The sequence below is a fragment of the Mus caroli genome, unplaced genomic scaffold (assembly GCF_978045245.1).
Source record: "Mus caroli unplaced genomic scaffold, Mus_caroli_1 scaffold_1, whole genome shotgun sequence".
Classification (NCBI taxonomy): Eukaryota; Metazoa; Chordata; class Mammalia; order Rodentia; family Muridae; genus Mus; species Mus caroli.
Genome location: NW_028227256.1, coordinates 115,919,371 through 115,935,230, shown reverse-complemented (window position 1 = coordinate 115,935,230; position 15,860 = coordinate 115,919,371). Strand labels below are relative to the sequence as shown.

Below are 15,860 nucleotides of genomic sequence, written 5' to 3'. Positions count from 1 at the left end.
ATCGAGTACAGTTCTTTACTCTGGGCTGCTGTTTGAAGCAGCAGACAGTTGTACGAGAAGGGTTAGGCAAGCTAGGAGAGACAGGAGTAGAATCCACGCTAATGTCATTCATATATATAATACTACATCCTGGCTATGTTCTGTAAGATTTTGAAAGACAGGGTCTCATATAGCCCAGGCTGGCCTGCCACTCAGTATGTAGCTGAGAGTAACCTTGACTTCTTCATCTGCCTGATTTTACTTCCCGAGTGCTCTGATTATAGGTGGAGACCACTGAAGCTGCTTTATTCTGTACTAAGGATTGAATGCAGGACCTTGTGCCTGTTAGACAAACATCTACGAAGCCATGGCCTTAACTCAGGCTCTATTACAAATCTTTCCCTTGCTCTGTACCTAGTCCTTGCCTCCTCTTCATCCCCCTGCCCTTTCCTTCTTCTTGATAGGTGTTTCAAGGCAAGGCCTCAAAGCCTTATATTTGTCAAAAACCTCTGGACAGTCCCTATCAGGAAGTAGGGTGGGTAATGAGGATACTGGGAGCCTGAGCTCTTAAACATCTTTAATTTATTTAATTAATTAATTAATTTTGAAATTTTTATTTATGTGTGTGGGTATTTTACCTGTTTTACCTGCATGTATGTCTGTGTGCCAAGGTCAGAAGAAGCTGTCAGAGCCCCTGGAGCTGGAGTTAGAAGGCTGTAAGCTGCCATGTGGACACTAGGAACAAAATCTAGATTCTCTGGAAGAGCAAGCTTACCCATAACTTCCTTTCTCTAGCATCCTATTTATTTATTTTTGAGATGATTTCACTCTGTAGCCCAGGCTGACCTGAAACTCAGAGAGATCTGCCTGCCCCTGCCTTATAAGTACTAGGATGAGCAAAATGCACAACCTTAAACTTAAAATGTAAAAAGATTTAAAATAGCATGTATGTGTGTGTATGTATGTATGTATGGGTGTGTGTGTATGTATGTATATATGTATGTATGGGTGTGTGTGTATGTATGTATGTATGTATGTATGTATGTATGTATGTATGGGTGTGTGTGTATGTATGTATATATGTATGTATGGGTGTGTGTGTATGTATGTATGTATGTATGGGTGTGTGTGTATGTATGTATGCATGTATGGGTGTGTGTATGTATGGGTGTATATGTATGTATGTGTGTGTATGTATGTATGTATGTATGTATGCATGTGTGTGTATGTATGTATGGGTATATGTGTATGTATATATGCATGTGTGTGTATGTATGTATGTATGTATGCGTGTGTGTGTATGTATGGGTGTGTGTGTGTATGTATGTATATATGTATGTATGTATGGGTATATGTGTATGTATGTATGGGTGTGTGTGTATGTATGTATGTATGTATGTATGGGTGTGTGTGTGTATGTATGGGTGTGTGTGTGTGTATGTATGTATATATGTATGTATGGGTGTGTGTGTATGTATGTATGCATGTGTGTGTATGTGTGTATGTATGTATGGGTGTGTGTGTATGTATGGGTGTGTATGTATGTATGTGTGTGTGTATGTATGTATGTATGTGTGTGTATGTATGGGTATATGTGTATGTATGTATGCATGTGTGTGTATGTATGTATGTGTATGTATGTATGGGTGTATGTGTATGTATGTGTGTGTGTATGTATGTATGTAGGGGTGGGTGTAGCATCGAGGTCAGTCAGCTCTCTCCTCCTCTGTGTGGGTTCTGGGGTTGAACTTGACTCCAGGCTGCTTTGCAAGTATCTTTCTGTGCTGAGCCATCTCATCTGTCCTGACCACACTTAACTGACTCTGAGAATCTTTCACCAGTCAACAGCTTGCTTTCAACAGCAAGCATAAATACATGTTCATCTCTCAGTAGGCCAGAGCTGAAACACTGTACCCTCCTTACCAATGAGGGAATGTCTGATTAGATAAAATACATTTAACCATTAAGACAAATCTGGTCAAGCCTTTCTATTTTCCCTTTCTCTCTAACCCATAAACCGATATGCAGGGAAGAGGGGCTCCCATAGAATCCTATGCCTGCCCATTCACATACGCACACACATGCACATACACCACACACACACACACACACACACACACACACACACACACACTAAACCTTAGGGCTCATTTGCAAATATAATTGAGAACCAATTGCACACTGCCTGCCCCTCTCATGTCAATTCTAATAGAATAAAATATGATGGAAGCTGACTGAATATGCAGGTATATATGTATACACACACACACAGACACACACATACACACACATCACACACATACAAACATATGCACACACATACAAACATGCACACACATACACTCACATATGCACATACACACATATACACACATATATACACACACATACACACACACACCATACAAACACACACACCACACAAACATATACATACATACATACACACACATACAAACATGCACTCACATACACACAGACACTACACACACACACACACACACACACACACACACTAAACTTTAGGGCTCATTTGCAAATATAATTGAGAATCAAGTACAGTCATTCAGCCCCTGCAGGGTGTGAAACACAAGGCCCTTGGTTAGAAGGTGAGCTTGGCAGAGTTGGGCTCAGGGATCTGACATTCATATTCCAAGTACCAGAAGGGAAGCCACTGCTACTATAAAATGGCACCAGCCTACATCTCACTAGGACAGCTCAGTGGCCGCATGGAAGGAGCTTCATGCTGGCCCAGGGCACAGGAGATGGACAGTTCATGCCTGGAGCTGGGAATGGCTGGATCCCTAGGTCACCAGGTCATCTCATCTTTCCCTCTCCCCCTCCCCCCTCCCTCTCCCTCTCCCCCTCTCTCATTTTCTGTGTGTGCCTGCATGTGTGTGTGTAAATGCCCCATGTATATAGGTGCAGGTGCACTCCTCTGCATGTAAGTACAGAGGCTAAAAGCCTGACTCTATTCTTTTCTATTGCTGTCTTTTGAGACAGGGTCTCCCACTGAAGCTCGAGAGCTCGTGATAGCTAGACTGGCTAAGTTGGGAGCCCCCAGGTTTCTCCAGTCTCTACCCTCCTTTCTCTAGAACTGAGGTTGGATGAGTAGTGTGGCCACATCCGACTTTGTATGTGAATGTTAGAATCTGAACTCAGGTCCTCATGCTAGGCCAGTAAGTGCTCGTGGGGCCATCTCTGGCGCCCCTTCCTTATTGGTTTGTGTGCAGAGGCAGGGTGTCATATGACTTATGTCGGCCACAAACTCCCTCAGTAGCTGAGGTTAGCCTTGAAATTCTGATCCTCCTGCCTCAACCGTCTGAGTGCTGTGGTTACCTGTAACCACCATACCTGGCTAGTTCATTATATTTATTGAATGAACAGAGAGGAATTTTATTCTAGGGAGAGTTTGTAATTGGCAATTTGAAGTGGGCTACTAACCAACTGCTGTATGTAGTGACTTCTTCTTCTTCTTCTTTTTAAAGAAAATATATCAGCTTGGACAGCCATCCCCAGGGGCCTGCTGTTGAACGATTTCCTGAGTGTTCAGAGCACATTAAATCCTATTTTCACCCAGCCTAGAGCTGCTTGGGAAACCAAGGAATGTTTTCTCCAAGCCAGTTCCTTCCTGGTTCTAGGGTCTCCCTGAGAACAGGGCCTAGCACAATGTTTTGGGGTGGTTCTTAATAATAAGTGGTGGGGCTTGCTTGGGTTTGGGCTCAGGAGAGGAGGAAGTCAGCTCAAAATTGACATTATAGATGACAAGTCTATAATTAGTTTTAACAAAGTTAAAAAAAAAAGTTAGGCAGAGCTCTGTGAGTTTGAGCCCAGCCTTGTCTAGTCTCTTTCAGTTAGCTTGGGCTACATGTGAGATAGTGAGAGTGGAAATAGCTTAGTTTGTGAAGTGCTCAGTTATGGTGCAGGAAGCCTTGGCTTTGACCACCAACATCACATGAACTAGGAATAGCGGTGCATTATCCCTGTAATCTAGCACTTGGGAGGCAGAGAGTGAAACATCAAAAGTTCAAAGTTACCCTAAGCTACTTATTGCACTCAAGGTCAGCTCATCATAAAAAGCAAGCAAATCCTACCTAGGTGGCATAGACAGTGTGAGGGTCTTCCTATGCTTACACGCTGAGGAGGAGATCAGAGCTGGCATGTGGCAGCCTTCTGTGGGCATGGGAACCCAGGGGCTGGGTAGGAGACTCACATTGTTGCCTTTGAGGATGTCAACCAAGCCCATGTGGGTCCCACAGCTCCTAAGCCATCCCTTGAGATAAAGCAAGGCGTTCAATAGGACAGACTCTGAGCTGGGCCCAGGGAGACCTCTGTGGATACTGCAGAAGGGTTGGTTCTTTGCTTGTGTGTCTCCAGACCATGAACCCAAGATGCGGGGCCCTGTAGCCTTGGAAAATGTGATCTGTCCACCATCTATTCTGGTGAAACCATAGGTGGTAGCCTTGGATGTCTGGATATTTTATATATATATATATTGAGATTATTTTAGTGTGTGTGTGTGTGTGTGTGTGTGTGTGTGTGTGTGTGTACACCATCAGGGGAGGTACCAAAGGAGGCCAGAAGAGGGTGTTAGATCTCCTGGAGATTCAGGCAGTTGTAAACTGCTGGATAGGAAGAGTCATCCCTGTTAGCTCTCAAGTAAACTCTCCAGTCTCTTACAATGGCTTTAAAACAAGCCTCATGGCTCTCTTTCCCCGAGGCTGAGAAATAGCTCAGTCAGCCTGCATCTCAGGTTCACAGATTTTCAAGTGTGAGGATCCTCGTGAGGGTGAGTCCAGACATCTGGATCCCTTGTGAAAGAGCAACAGGGAGGGCAGGGTGGAGACAGGCAGAGCCCTGGAGCTTGTGGGCTGGTTAGTCTGGCTTACTTGGTGATGTTGTAGGCCAATCAGAGACCCCATCACAACCAAAAGGTGGGAGATGCCTAAGGAGTAAATGATACCCCAGCTTATCTTCTGAGCTCTGCCTTGTATGTGCATGCTTACTCACGTGTACACACACACACACACACACACACATACACACACACACACACACACACACACACACACACACACACACACATGAGATATACACGGCAGCCTTGGCTCCTTGCCTCTTGGTGGTCCTGGTATAGCTGCTGCAGGGCCAGCATGCGGGTCCTTCCACACAGCCAGAGCTGCCAGAAAGAAAAGCACGATGTAGGCTGATGCTGTTCAATAACAGCAGTGGCTTCTTTGCCAGTACTTGCAAAGCGAATGTCAGGTCCCTGAGTCCAACCCTGCCAAACCCACCCCCTAGCCAAGGGCCTGTGTTTCTCTGCAGGGGTTGTGTGGCCAAGCACTGCACCTGGGTTCTCAGTAATATTTAATCCCCCCTCCCTGCATGTGTGTAAGCCAGAAGTCACCCGTGGGTGTATTTCCTCAGGTACCCTCCTCCTCTTCTTCCTAGACAGGTCAGTAACTCACTGGCCCGAAACTGGTTGAGTAGGCTAGACTGGCCAGCCATTGAGCTCCAGGGATCCACCTGTCCACCTTTCCAGCTGGGAGCACTAGTAATGTGCTACCACACCCAGGTTTTTGTTGGTTTGTTTTGCTTATTTTTTGAGACAGGGTCTTACATAGCCTTCGCTTGCCTCAAACTCCTTGTATAGCTGAGGTAACCCTGAACTTCTGGTCTTCTGCCTCTACCTCCCTGGGCTGGGATTACAGGTGTGCACCACTGTGCCTGGCTGGTGTGGTCCTGGGGTGGAACCCAGGACTTCCTGTAGGCAAGCGAGTAGCCCACCTTCTGGGCTCTGTTTACCCCCAGCCCAAGCTCATGGATTCTGGAGATCAAACTCAAGTGCCTGTGCTTGTACCACAGCACTTTACCAGCGGAGCTGTCCCTGGGCGAGAATGCTTGTTTTATACGGTCAGACGCCTTGTTTCTTTGAAGGCTTTGTCGGTCCTAAATTGACACTTATCATGGGTTATGAAACACACATGTGCACACACACACAGACACACAGACACGCACACACACCCAGAATGGCATGAGAGGAAATGCTTGGTGCCCTTAGATGAGCACCCTCTCTCTACCTTCTGTGTGTCCACAGCCACTGTGTCGCCATGGTTTTTTCCCCCTTGTTTCTGCCATTTTGTCTGAGTTTCTTGATAGTGGTAAGCCAGAACCTTACGTGGGGGTGGCCTGGTAGTGTAGCCCTCTCGCTGATGGGCATGATTGTATTCAAAACTGACAGGCACAGTCATATCCCCAGCCAAGACCAAAGGCTGAGGTCACCAGCAGAATCTAAGGCAAGAGCTAAATGAGGCTTTAAAGCAACAGGAACTCAGCCCTTCCCCTTTAGAGTGGGCATGTGTCCCCCACTCCCCCCCAACACAAGATGATCTGGAAGAACTCAATTTACACCCTCAGCTCCTGTGGGCTGGGGGATCAGCAGAGGGCAGGATAATCCCAGCTTCTCCAGCAGATGGTTTCTGACTACCCTTGACCCAGTTCCCTCCCGGCAGTTGACTAGCAGCAGGGCTGGAAGTGTGGACCCTCCTCCCACCAGCAAGGACAGGGTGGCTTTTGCCTCTTTGGTGCCAGGTCAACAGGCAGATTTGCTTCAAGTTCCCGAAGGCAAACAGCTACTGTCCATCCCCTCCCTTTTTCTTTTTTTCTATAGCTCTGTCCAGCCCAGCCAAGGCTGGTGAGAAAGACTGTATCTGCATAGGTCAGACTGGAGCTGGGGGGAGGGGAAGGGGGCATTAAACCTTTCATTGGCTTAATGACTTCTCTCCTTCATTCATCAGTCGTTCCTTCCCTAAGCCCTCCCTGGTCATCTGTCAGGTCTGGCACTAGACAGAGCCGGTGAGACCTAGCCCCTGTGCTGGAGCTAAGTCAGGCAATGAGGCAGCCAGCCAGGCATTGGGCACCTACCTAATTAGATAAATCACTTCCCGGGGGCATAGAGGGCCAGTGAGGGCTTCACCCAGGAGGAAGACTGGGCTAAATCTTAAAGACCAAGGATGAATTAGTCAAATAGTGGGTGGTTCTGCTTACAGAATGAGCCAGAGGGTCAGATTGTGTATTGTGCCTGGAGCGAAGGTATACACAAAAGCCTGAGGTGGGACAGGTAGGCTCAGGACCATATTCAGGTTGGACAGTCCCAGGCTGCCAGGAGCATCTCCTAGCTGCCCAAGGGCTCACTGGACCCTGAAAGGGCGGGGGGAAGGACACAGGACAGGAACAGCAAAGAATGGGTCTCCTAAGGGCAGAAGGGCTATTATCGTCTGGATTCTGCGGGGGCGGGAAGGAGAGGGGGTCCTGCTTCAGACTTAGAGTTGGTTAAGTTAGACCCGCCCTAGTTTTGCCCCGCAGACTTCTGGTCTGTTCCTCCTACAGGGAGAGAGGGGGCGCTCTGCTCCCAGACTTTCGTGCTTCCGCGGAACTGCTGTTCTGGCTAAGGTCCACAGAGTAGGTTGCCTTGGGAAGTTGGGAAGCAATGAATGTTGGTGGAACGAGCCCCCTCCCCAAGTCTGAGGTGTCTTTAGGGAGGGTTGTCCCGATTCCAAAGAGAACCATCCACGCGTCTACCTCTCAGTCTTGCCTGTCGTTAGGTGAGCCTATTGTGGGTAAGCATCCTGGGAAGCGGGGGTGGGGTGGGGATGGGGGCTGTTTGGAGGCAGTGTGTTCCGGTCTCTGGGAACTGTGCCCCGTGGGCATTGTTGTCCCAGACCCAGGTAGGGTCGGGAAAAGAGACAGAAAGAAGAGGGTACATTTGCAGTTCTCTAGTCAGTACTGGGAGTCAGACTCCCACCCATTACTGGCAGCCAGAAGAGCATCCCAGAACCATCTTTATATCCGCTTCTGCGAGGTTGGTTTAGTCTGTTTGGACCTCCCAAAGAACCAGTATGGTGCAGGTATCACAGTGCCCCTTTACAGCTGAGAAAGAGGCAGGGCAAGGTGAGGTTGGACTGGATTCAAATCCGGTAGTACCTGAGCCCTTCATTAGAATCTGGGTTTGTCTGAGGCCAAGTGTGACAAGACACGAATGGGACAGTGGAGAGACCCCCAACAGTCTGGCAAGCCCTGAGCAAGACCTTGGGTCCTCAAAGATGGATTCCCAAACAATGCAGGTAGACCCTCGGGCCAACTACAGCAGAGCTGGCCAAGCCTCCAGCGGCCGCCGCTTCCCCTGCTCTTCTAAGCCCAGGGGGTTAACCCATCGCCCAGTGGGACGGCGGCCTCGGACGCTAGAAGAGGGCGCTGCAGCCCGAGGGTGGCATCGCCAGCCGCACCTCTTCTCTGCTGCATTCGAACTTACTCCCCACCCCCACCTTCCAGATTGGATAGCGAAAGATCGTCCCTTGGAGGCTCTAGGGGAAGCTGCGGCGAGAGAGGGTCGCCCGTCCTGGTTGTGAAAGGCGACAATTTGAGACGGGGGCGGGGGCGGCTTTTGTGGCCCTGAGTAAGGGGTGTCCAGAAGCACACTGATCCTACACCAGAAGCGTGTCGGTGCCATTTATCCATCGCCCCATGGGGCGAGGGTCTGGAGCACTCACGTGGTGGGAAAGTTTCGAGGTAGCAAAAGTGGCCTGGCATCGCGGGTAGGGGGGGGCAGGGAGGAGAGAGCCTCCTTGCCCCTCCTCGCCAAGGCAGAAAGGGAAAGAGCGGAGAGAAGAGGGGGTGGGAGGAGGATCAGGCAGCAGCGACCTGCAGAATCCGCCTCCCCCTCCGCCCCCGGGACGCCCGAGCAGGGAGGCGCGGACCGTCTCCTCCCGCACGGCCCGGACGACACTCCCCCCTCCCCCCCTTTTTTTCCTGCCAACGTCTATCTCAACGCGCGCGCACATACGGAGATTGTGCGGCTTTTTTACCCCTCGGGAAAAAAAGAACAGGGAGTGGAAAGGAAGAGAAGGCAAAGCGAAGAACTCCTCGGGCGCGCTCTGCACTCCGAGCCACGGCTGGGCGCGGGGACGCTGCTGCCACCGCCACCGCCGACTCGCTCTCTCCCTGGCCCTGCGGTGTGTGCCAGTGGGAACGCGAGCCAGGGCACTCGATCCCGGGGACACAGAGAGACTTTTGGCCGCCACTGCCGCGGCAGGCAGAAGAGACAGCAGCGAGAAGGGCCCTGCCACCGCCTTTCCCTCCTCTGCCGCCCCGGCCGGCCCGCTCAGGCGGCCAGGCACAGGGAAGCAGGGAGGAGCAGAGGCCCAGGAGAAGCGCGCCGCGGCTCGCCCGCCCGTGGATGCGGCGCCCGGGGGAGCCTGGAGACAACTTTGCGGGGTGACGCGCTGGGAGGACTGCAGGGCCCGCCGCCCAGGAGGGCTCGGCGCCTCCTGTAAGAGGGGCCCGCGCAGCGGCGCTCCCCCGCACAGCTCTCTCTCCTCCCGCCGGCCCGGAGCAGGGGAGAAGGACCTGCCCATCACCGCCGCTGCCTCGGGCGGCCGTGTCCTCGCTGCGAGCAGCGACAGGGCGAGGCGCTCAGGTGCGGTCGCGGGGCCCCAGCCGCAGCGCCCTCCGCAGCGCCGCGCCCGGGGTCTCCGGCACCTTCGCTTCAGTCTCCAGAGCGACTTGCGTCCGCTGCTGCCTCTTCCCTCCACCTTTCCAACCCGGCCGAGCCAAGCCACCGTGCCAGCTCCGCTGCCGCCGCTCCTCGCTTTCGCTTCACCCCGATCGGGGGGCTGCGGTGGCCCTCGACGCGGAGAGGATGGGCAGGCTGCAGATGCCTAGGCGCCCCGAGTCGTCAGCGCGCCACTGACCCGGCGGTCCCCCCCCCCCTCCTGCCCGCGCTCCCTTCTGGTCCCCGCGGCGCCCCTTCTCGGCCGCGCGGGAACCCCCGCGGCCCGGCCGGCCCCCTCCCCCTGCGAGCCGGCGGCGGCGCTCCCGGCAGGCGGGCGGGCGGAGGCCCGGGCGGGGGCGGGGCGGGGCGGTGCGCCCGGAGCCCGGAGCCCGGCCCTGAGCTCGCTTTGCCTCGCCTCGCGGCGGGCGCCCTCGTCGCCAGCGGCGCACCATGGACGGGCTGCCCGGTCGGGCGTTGGGGGCTGCCTGCCTTCTGCTCCTGGTGGCCGGCTGGTTGGGACCTGAGGCCTGGGGCTCTCCCACACCCCCGCCGTCGCCCGCTGCGCCGCCTCCGCCCCCGCCACCCGGAGCTCCGGGTGGCTCGCAGGACACCTGTACGTCGTGCGGCGGCGGCGGCGGCGGCTTCCGGCGGCCGGAGGAGCTGGGCCGTGTGGACGGTGACTTCCTGGAGGCGGTGAAGAGACACATCTTGAGCCGCCTGCAGTTGCGGGGCCGGCCCAACATCACGCACGCTGTCCCCAAGGCCGCCATGGTCACGGCCCTGCGCAAGCTGCACGCTGGCAAGGTGCGCGAGGACGGCCGCGTGGAGATCCCGCACCTCGACGGCCACGCCAGCCCGGGCGCCGACGGCCAGGAGCGCGTCTCCGAGATCATCAGCTTTGCAGAGACAGGTGGGTTCGGCCACAGGGAAGCTAGAGGCGGCCGCGTTCCCTCCCTTTTTCCTTCTCCTAGGAAGCCCTGCTGCCTTCACCACCTCTGCAGCCCGCACACCCCGAGGGCATTTATGCTCCGGGCAGAGCTGTTCTGCGGTGGCCTTGCGCGCTTCCCAGGGTGGTGGTCCTTTTCTATACTGCGCGCCCAGACTACAGATCCTTTGCGGCTTCCCTTTCCCCGCAGCAACTGGGAAGCACCCTGCCCTTCATCCTGGCTCACGGGAATTGGGCCCCAGCGCCTCTGGGCGCGCGTCCCCCTCCCGGCAGATGCGCGCAGCCCTGGCTCTGCGGGCACTTGCTTAGAGATTGCTTAATGTTTTTGTTTCCCACGATCCGAGTGTAGGCTTAGCAGTGTAGAGATGGAGATGTGTGTGCTTGTTGATATACGTGGGCAGGAGAGGAGAGGGAGAGAGAGAGAGAGAGAGAGAGAGAGAGAGAGAGAGGCTCCCGGGGCCGCTTGCGTCGCCCGGCGGCATGGGCTTGCCAGGATTGCTGAAGCATTGGTGGGGAGAGCTAGGCAACCTCCCTTCCGATTGTGTGGGCACCAGAGTCGGCGGAAGGCAGCTTCTCAACAGGTCCATCATTTACGCAAAGAAGCGGCTCAGGAACAGCCTCATGCCTTTAGGCTTGCCTGGCAGCAGCCGCAGCCCTCTCCGGTCCAGGGAAGAGGGGCAGAGTTTGTAGTTAACAAAGAGTGGGATTCCTTTCTGCAATGTCCTCCCAGGCCCCGTGTTGCAAATCTCTGTCCACTATCTAAATATAAAATTCAGAAAAAAAGAAAAGAAAAAAATCTTTGGGAAGTTTAAAAAGGAGGAAAATTTCCCGGGCAGAAACGGTGTAAGTGTTTAGACATCGCTGTCCTTTTCAGGACTTGAATGAGCCAGGCTGGCTTTTGTGCTGAGAGCTCAGCCCCATTTGTGCAGAGGGGACTGCAGAGAAGGTCGCAGAGGGGGAAGCCCGATGTAGTCAGGGTGGGGGACAAGCAGGGAGCCTGGGAAGAGGAGGGGGGATCAGCTATGCTCCTGGCTGCGAATGCCCCTCTACTCTCCCAGGCATCGGGCAGACCCTGCCTGTGCTGCTGCGGGGGATAAAAAGGGATGAAAAGTTTTGCATGGCCGGGTGTGGAGAAAGGCAGAGACAATCAAGGCCGGTTTGTGCTTAGAAAGAAATACATTGCCATTTTAGCTGTCCGCCAGAGTCAGGGAAAGCTCGACATGCAATTAGAGGGCTTGGATTAAAAGGTGCATTGGGGCCCAGAAGGGAAACGTGACTCGGGAAGGTCGAGAGGCCTTTTGGTCCCGGTGGCACAAAATGACAGCGGGGGCTGTTATATTTCTGGTCCGATTCACGGAGCCAGCTCTTTAACTTATAAATAACAGATTCAGGTCACAGGCAGATCGGCCAAGAGCAGCTTTTAAGGCTGCAGTTTCCCCCTTTTCAAAGTCAGACGTCAGTGTTATTAGAGGAGCCAGTGAGAGCTGAGGAAGGGGCTAGGGCAGGGGGCTTGGTGGGAGGTGTGATAGCATCAGCCATGTCTGCTGAATAGGTAGAGACCATCAGAGGGAAGGGCTGATGGAATGTACTGTGAGAAAGGGACATAATTTCTCATCTGGCGGAACTATTCTTCTGGCTGTACTGAATTATTGATATGACTAACAACCCCACCACCACCTTTGAGATCTCCAGCTGCTGCCTTCTGGGAGTCAGGGTCTGGTCAAAGGATCGGACCTTGAGTTTTCAAGGCTGCCTGTCCTGTCCCTTGGAACTCCTTGGAAACAGGGGCTGCTGCCCTTTGCAGCGTGGAGGATGCACACTTGTATGTCAGAAACTTGCCTGTTTGCAGTGGAGGTCCCACTGAGACTTGGGTCAGATCATGCTTAGGTAAACATTGGAAAGAGGCTGTAGGTGGCTCAGCTTGGTTTCGCAATGCTCCAAGTTAACCAGAAAGAAGACGATGAAGAAGAAAAAGCCCCATTTAAATAACCTGCCCCCAAATCCTCCCTGCAATCTTAGTTTTGTTTTCAGAGACCCATAACAACGTGTTAAGATTTTGGCCTCCTGACAAGTTGAACTTTGAGGCCAGACAATCCGATCTCCAGGGAGCCCTGGCCTGGGAGAGGTGAGGCAGGATTTTTATAGGTCTGGACCTTCTGGCTCCACCCTGGACCTGTTTTCTCAATGGGAAGTGCTTCTTCTGCCTCTGGCAGGTCATGGCAGAAACCTGGGCCCCAGGAATGGTATTTCTGGTCAGTAACAATTTCCAGCTGTGGCGAATGTTCATTCCAACCTCACACAGCAAAGTCCATTCCCCATTGCCTTGTGTTCTCCAGGAATTAACTTGGCCTGTTCTTCCCCGTCTCCACAGATGGCCTCGCCTCCTCCCGGGTCCGCCTGTACTTCTTCGTCTCTAACGAAGGCAACCAGAACCTATTCGTGGTGCAGGCCAGCCTGTGGCTGTACCTGAAACTGCTCCCCTATGTCCTGGAGAAGGGCAGCAGGAGGAAGGTACGGGTCAAGGTGTACTTCCAAGAACAGGGTCACGGAGACAGGTGGAACGTGGTGGAGAAGAAGGTGGACCTGAAACGTAGCGGCTGGCATACCTTCCCCATCACAGAGGCCATCCAGGCCTTGTTTGAGCGAGGAGAGAGACGCCTTAACCTGGATGTGCAGTGTGACAGCTGCCAGGAGCTGGCCGTGGTGCCTGTGTTCGTGGACCCCGGTGAGGAGTCACACAGGCCCTTTGTTGTGGTGCAGGCTCGCCTGGGCGATAGCAGACATCGCATCCGCAAACGGGGCCTAGAGTGTGATGGGCGGACCAGCCTCTGTTGCAGGCAACAGTTCTTCATCGACTTTCGGCTCATCGGCTGGAACGACTGGATCATTGCGCCCACTGGCTACTACGGGAACTACTGTGAGGGCAGCTGTCCGGCCTATCTGGCCGGGGTCCCTGGCTCAGCCTCCTCCTTCCACACGGCCGTGGTGAACCAGTACCGCATGCGTGGCCTGAACCCTGGGCCCGTGAACTCTTGCTGCATCCCTACCAAGCTGAGCTCCATGTCCATGCTCTACTTTGATGACGAGTACAACATTGTCAAGCGGGACGTGCCCAACATGATCGTGGAGGAGTGTGGCTGCGCCTGACAGAGGCAACGGGGGCGGAGCACAGGCCAATGGGTCTTTGAGGGAGCAGGAGAGGCAGGTGGGCTGAGTGTGGTTGTTCCATTGGGCCGTGAAGAGTACCGGGGTGAGGCCTGAAATAATGTTCTCCCGCTTTGTAGAAAACCAGTCAGGACCAGAGGGAGAATCCCTCTGTGACACGAGAAACTCCTAACTGCACACATAGACACGCAAAGCCAGACTCATGCAGTCTGCCACCCACACAGCAGCCTCCGGGATACCAGCAAACGGATGCAGTGACAAATGGCACCAATGCCTGTCAGTCGGAAAGAATGGGGTGAGCAGCCACCATTCCCACCAGCTGGCCGGGCACTCTGAATTGCGCCTTCTGAGCACACATAAAAGCACACAAAGACAGAGGACACAGAGAGAGTGAGCCAGAGAGCCACCAAGAGGAAAAGCAGGGTGGGAGCGCAGGCGGGTGGAGGGCCATGTGTCCCTGACTTGTCCCAGGTTCTTCAAGGAAGCGCCTGGCACAGTCCTGCCTGCTCACTCCCTGCCTGGCATCCTCCATGCTTTGAGGTCAGCAGAGCTGTGCCACCCCTGTTCTCGGAGAGGGCAAGTAGCCCAGGAGGGACTTGTCTGTCAAAAACCATGGAGCAGGGACAGTGACCCTTTGATGGTCTGTCACTTGCGTCCCCCATGTGACTTATATATGTGTGTATGTGTGTGTTTGTTTTCAGGGGTGTTGGGGGAGGGAGAGAAGAAGGGTCTTAATTTTATGCTTTAAATTCATCTCCAACAACTGACAGATCACTGGTACCAGTTGCAGAATTGAAAAGAGCCTATCAGCTATGGCCTTTGAAGCGGAAAGGCCAAACGATTCGAAGTGAGAAGGAAAGAAAAATGTTGCAATCAGTGCCCTTTGCTGGGGACTTCCTCCTGGTGTTGTGCTTAGAGGGGCAGGGAGGGCCACTGGCAAAGGGGAGAGACTAGGGGAGGCAGTGGCAGAGTGAGGCTGTTCTGAGGAGCTGCTCAGCTGGGCTTGGAGAGAGAGGGAGAGCTTTTGGTTGCTTTGCAGAAGTTGTCCATGAGGGTGAGCCCTGGCTTCAGGGTTGTCTGTGGACATGTCCCCTGCCCAGTTCACTTGCCCTCCCGCCTGCTCCACAATGCACTTGCGGTCCTGCGTGAATGCACACCACAATAGCACTTGCAGGTCTACGTGTGTCCAGAAGTGGCCCTGGGGCGAGAGCTGACGTGGCTGTCCTCGTGGATGTCCAAGTGCCACGTGAACTATGCAATTTAAAGGGTTGACCCACACTAGGCGAAACTGGACTCGTACGACTCTTTTATATTTTTATACTTGAAATCTTTTGCTTCTTTTCTAAGCGAATGATTGCTTTCAATGTTTGCACTGATCTAGTTGCATGGTTAGTCAGAAACTGCCATTTGAAAAAAAAAGTTATTTTTATAGCTGCAGAAAAATGAATACAGTTAAATGTATTATACATAATTTTGGAACCAAAGAGGCCAGCGGATCAGTTTTAATTTTTATTAGATGGTGAGGCCATCTTCTATGAGGTAGATGTTCTAAACAATCCTTCGAGTGGCCTGCCAGTGTTTCAGGGTATAAATGATTTTTTTTTTATTCAGTTGATGTGTCTTTTCTGTCCGTACACACCCAGAAGGTAGAGTAAAATAAATGACTGGTGGAGTGGAGGTGTGTACTGTAAGTCCTCATCTTTAGTTTATTTAATAAAGCCCTCCTTAGGTTCTGTTTCATAATAACTTAAAACCAAACAATTTCCCCCCACAGACTGGCTGTCTTAAGTATTTTACGTTCGTGTACAGTTTAAGACAATAAAAGATGGAGTGCCACGGGCTTCCTGCCTTGTGTGATGTCTGGGGCAGTGGGCAGCTGGGAGGAGGGGTTTGGTCCAGGTGTCCAGTTCCGATGCCAGAAGTCCCCACGGCCTGTTCCCTACACTCTCAGAGCCCTCGCCTGACACATATGTCACACAGAAGCTAGAAGAGATGGCAGAAGACCAGCTGAAAGGCAATTAGCAAATTAGCGAATTACAAATTTGTTTACCGTTCCAGTCCCCAACTAGTTATGTTCTGCTGGTGTTCCCAAGCTGGATCTCTCGGTTTTTCAAAAGTACTGTGGGACTTGACGCCAACCTCGATGACGACCTGAGTTCGAGCCCAGGGTCCCACATAGAGAGAGAGAAGAGTGGTCTAGCTTCTATGGATTGTTCTCTG

At 52.9% G+C, this 15,860-nt stretch overlaps 1 protein-coding gene across 1 annotated transcript; it reads left to right on the top strand.

Moving 5' to 3' along the window:
* Positions 1–9,918: 9,918 nt before the first annotated feature.
* Positions 9,919–15,475, top strand: Inhbb (inhibin subunit beta B). Its single transcript, XM_021161480.3, has 2 exons — positions 9,919–10,439; positions 12,847–15,475. The coding sequence occupies exons 1-2, from the start codon at positions 9,980–9,982 to the stop codon at positions 13,620–13,622; spliced, it is 1,236 nt and encodes a 411-aa protein (XP_021017139.1). The 5' UTR covers positions 9,919–9,979; the 3' UTR covers positions 13,623–15,475.
* The last annotated feature ends 385 nt before the right edge of the window (positions 15,476–15,860 follow it).

Bases quoted from the DNA above. Each gene is read 5' to 3' on its own strand.
- Inhbb (XM_021161480.3), top strand. From the start codon at position 9,980: ATGGACGGGCTGCCCGGTCGGGCGTTGGGGGCTGCCTGCCTTCTGCTC. The intron at 10,440-12,846 runs GTGGGTTCGGCC...CCGTCTCCACAG, and splicing joins CATCAGCTTTGCAGAGACAG to ATGGCCTCGCCTCCTCCCGG.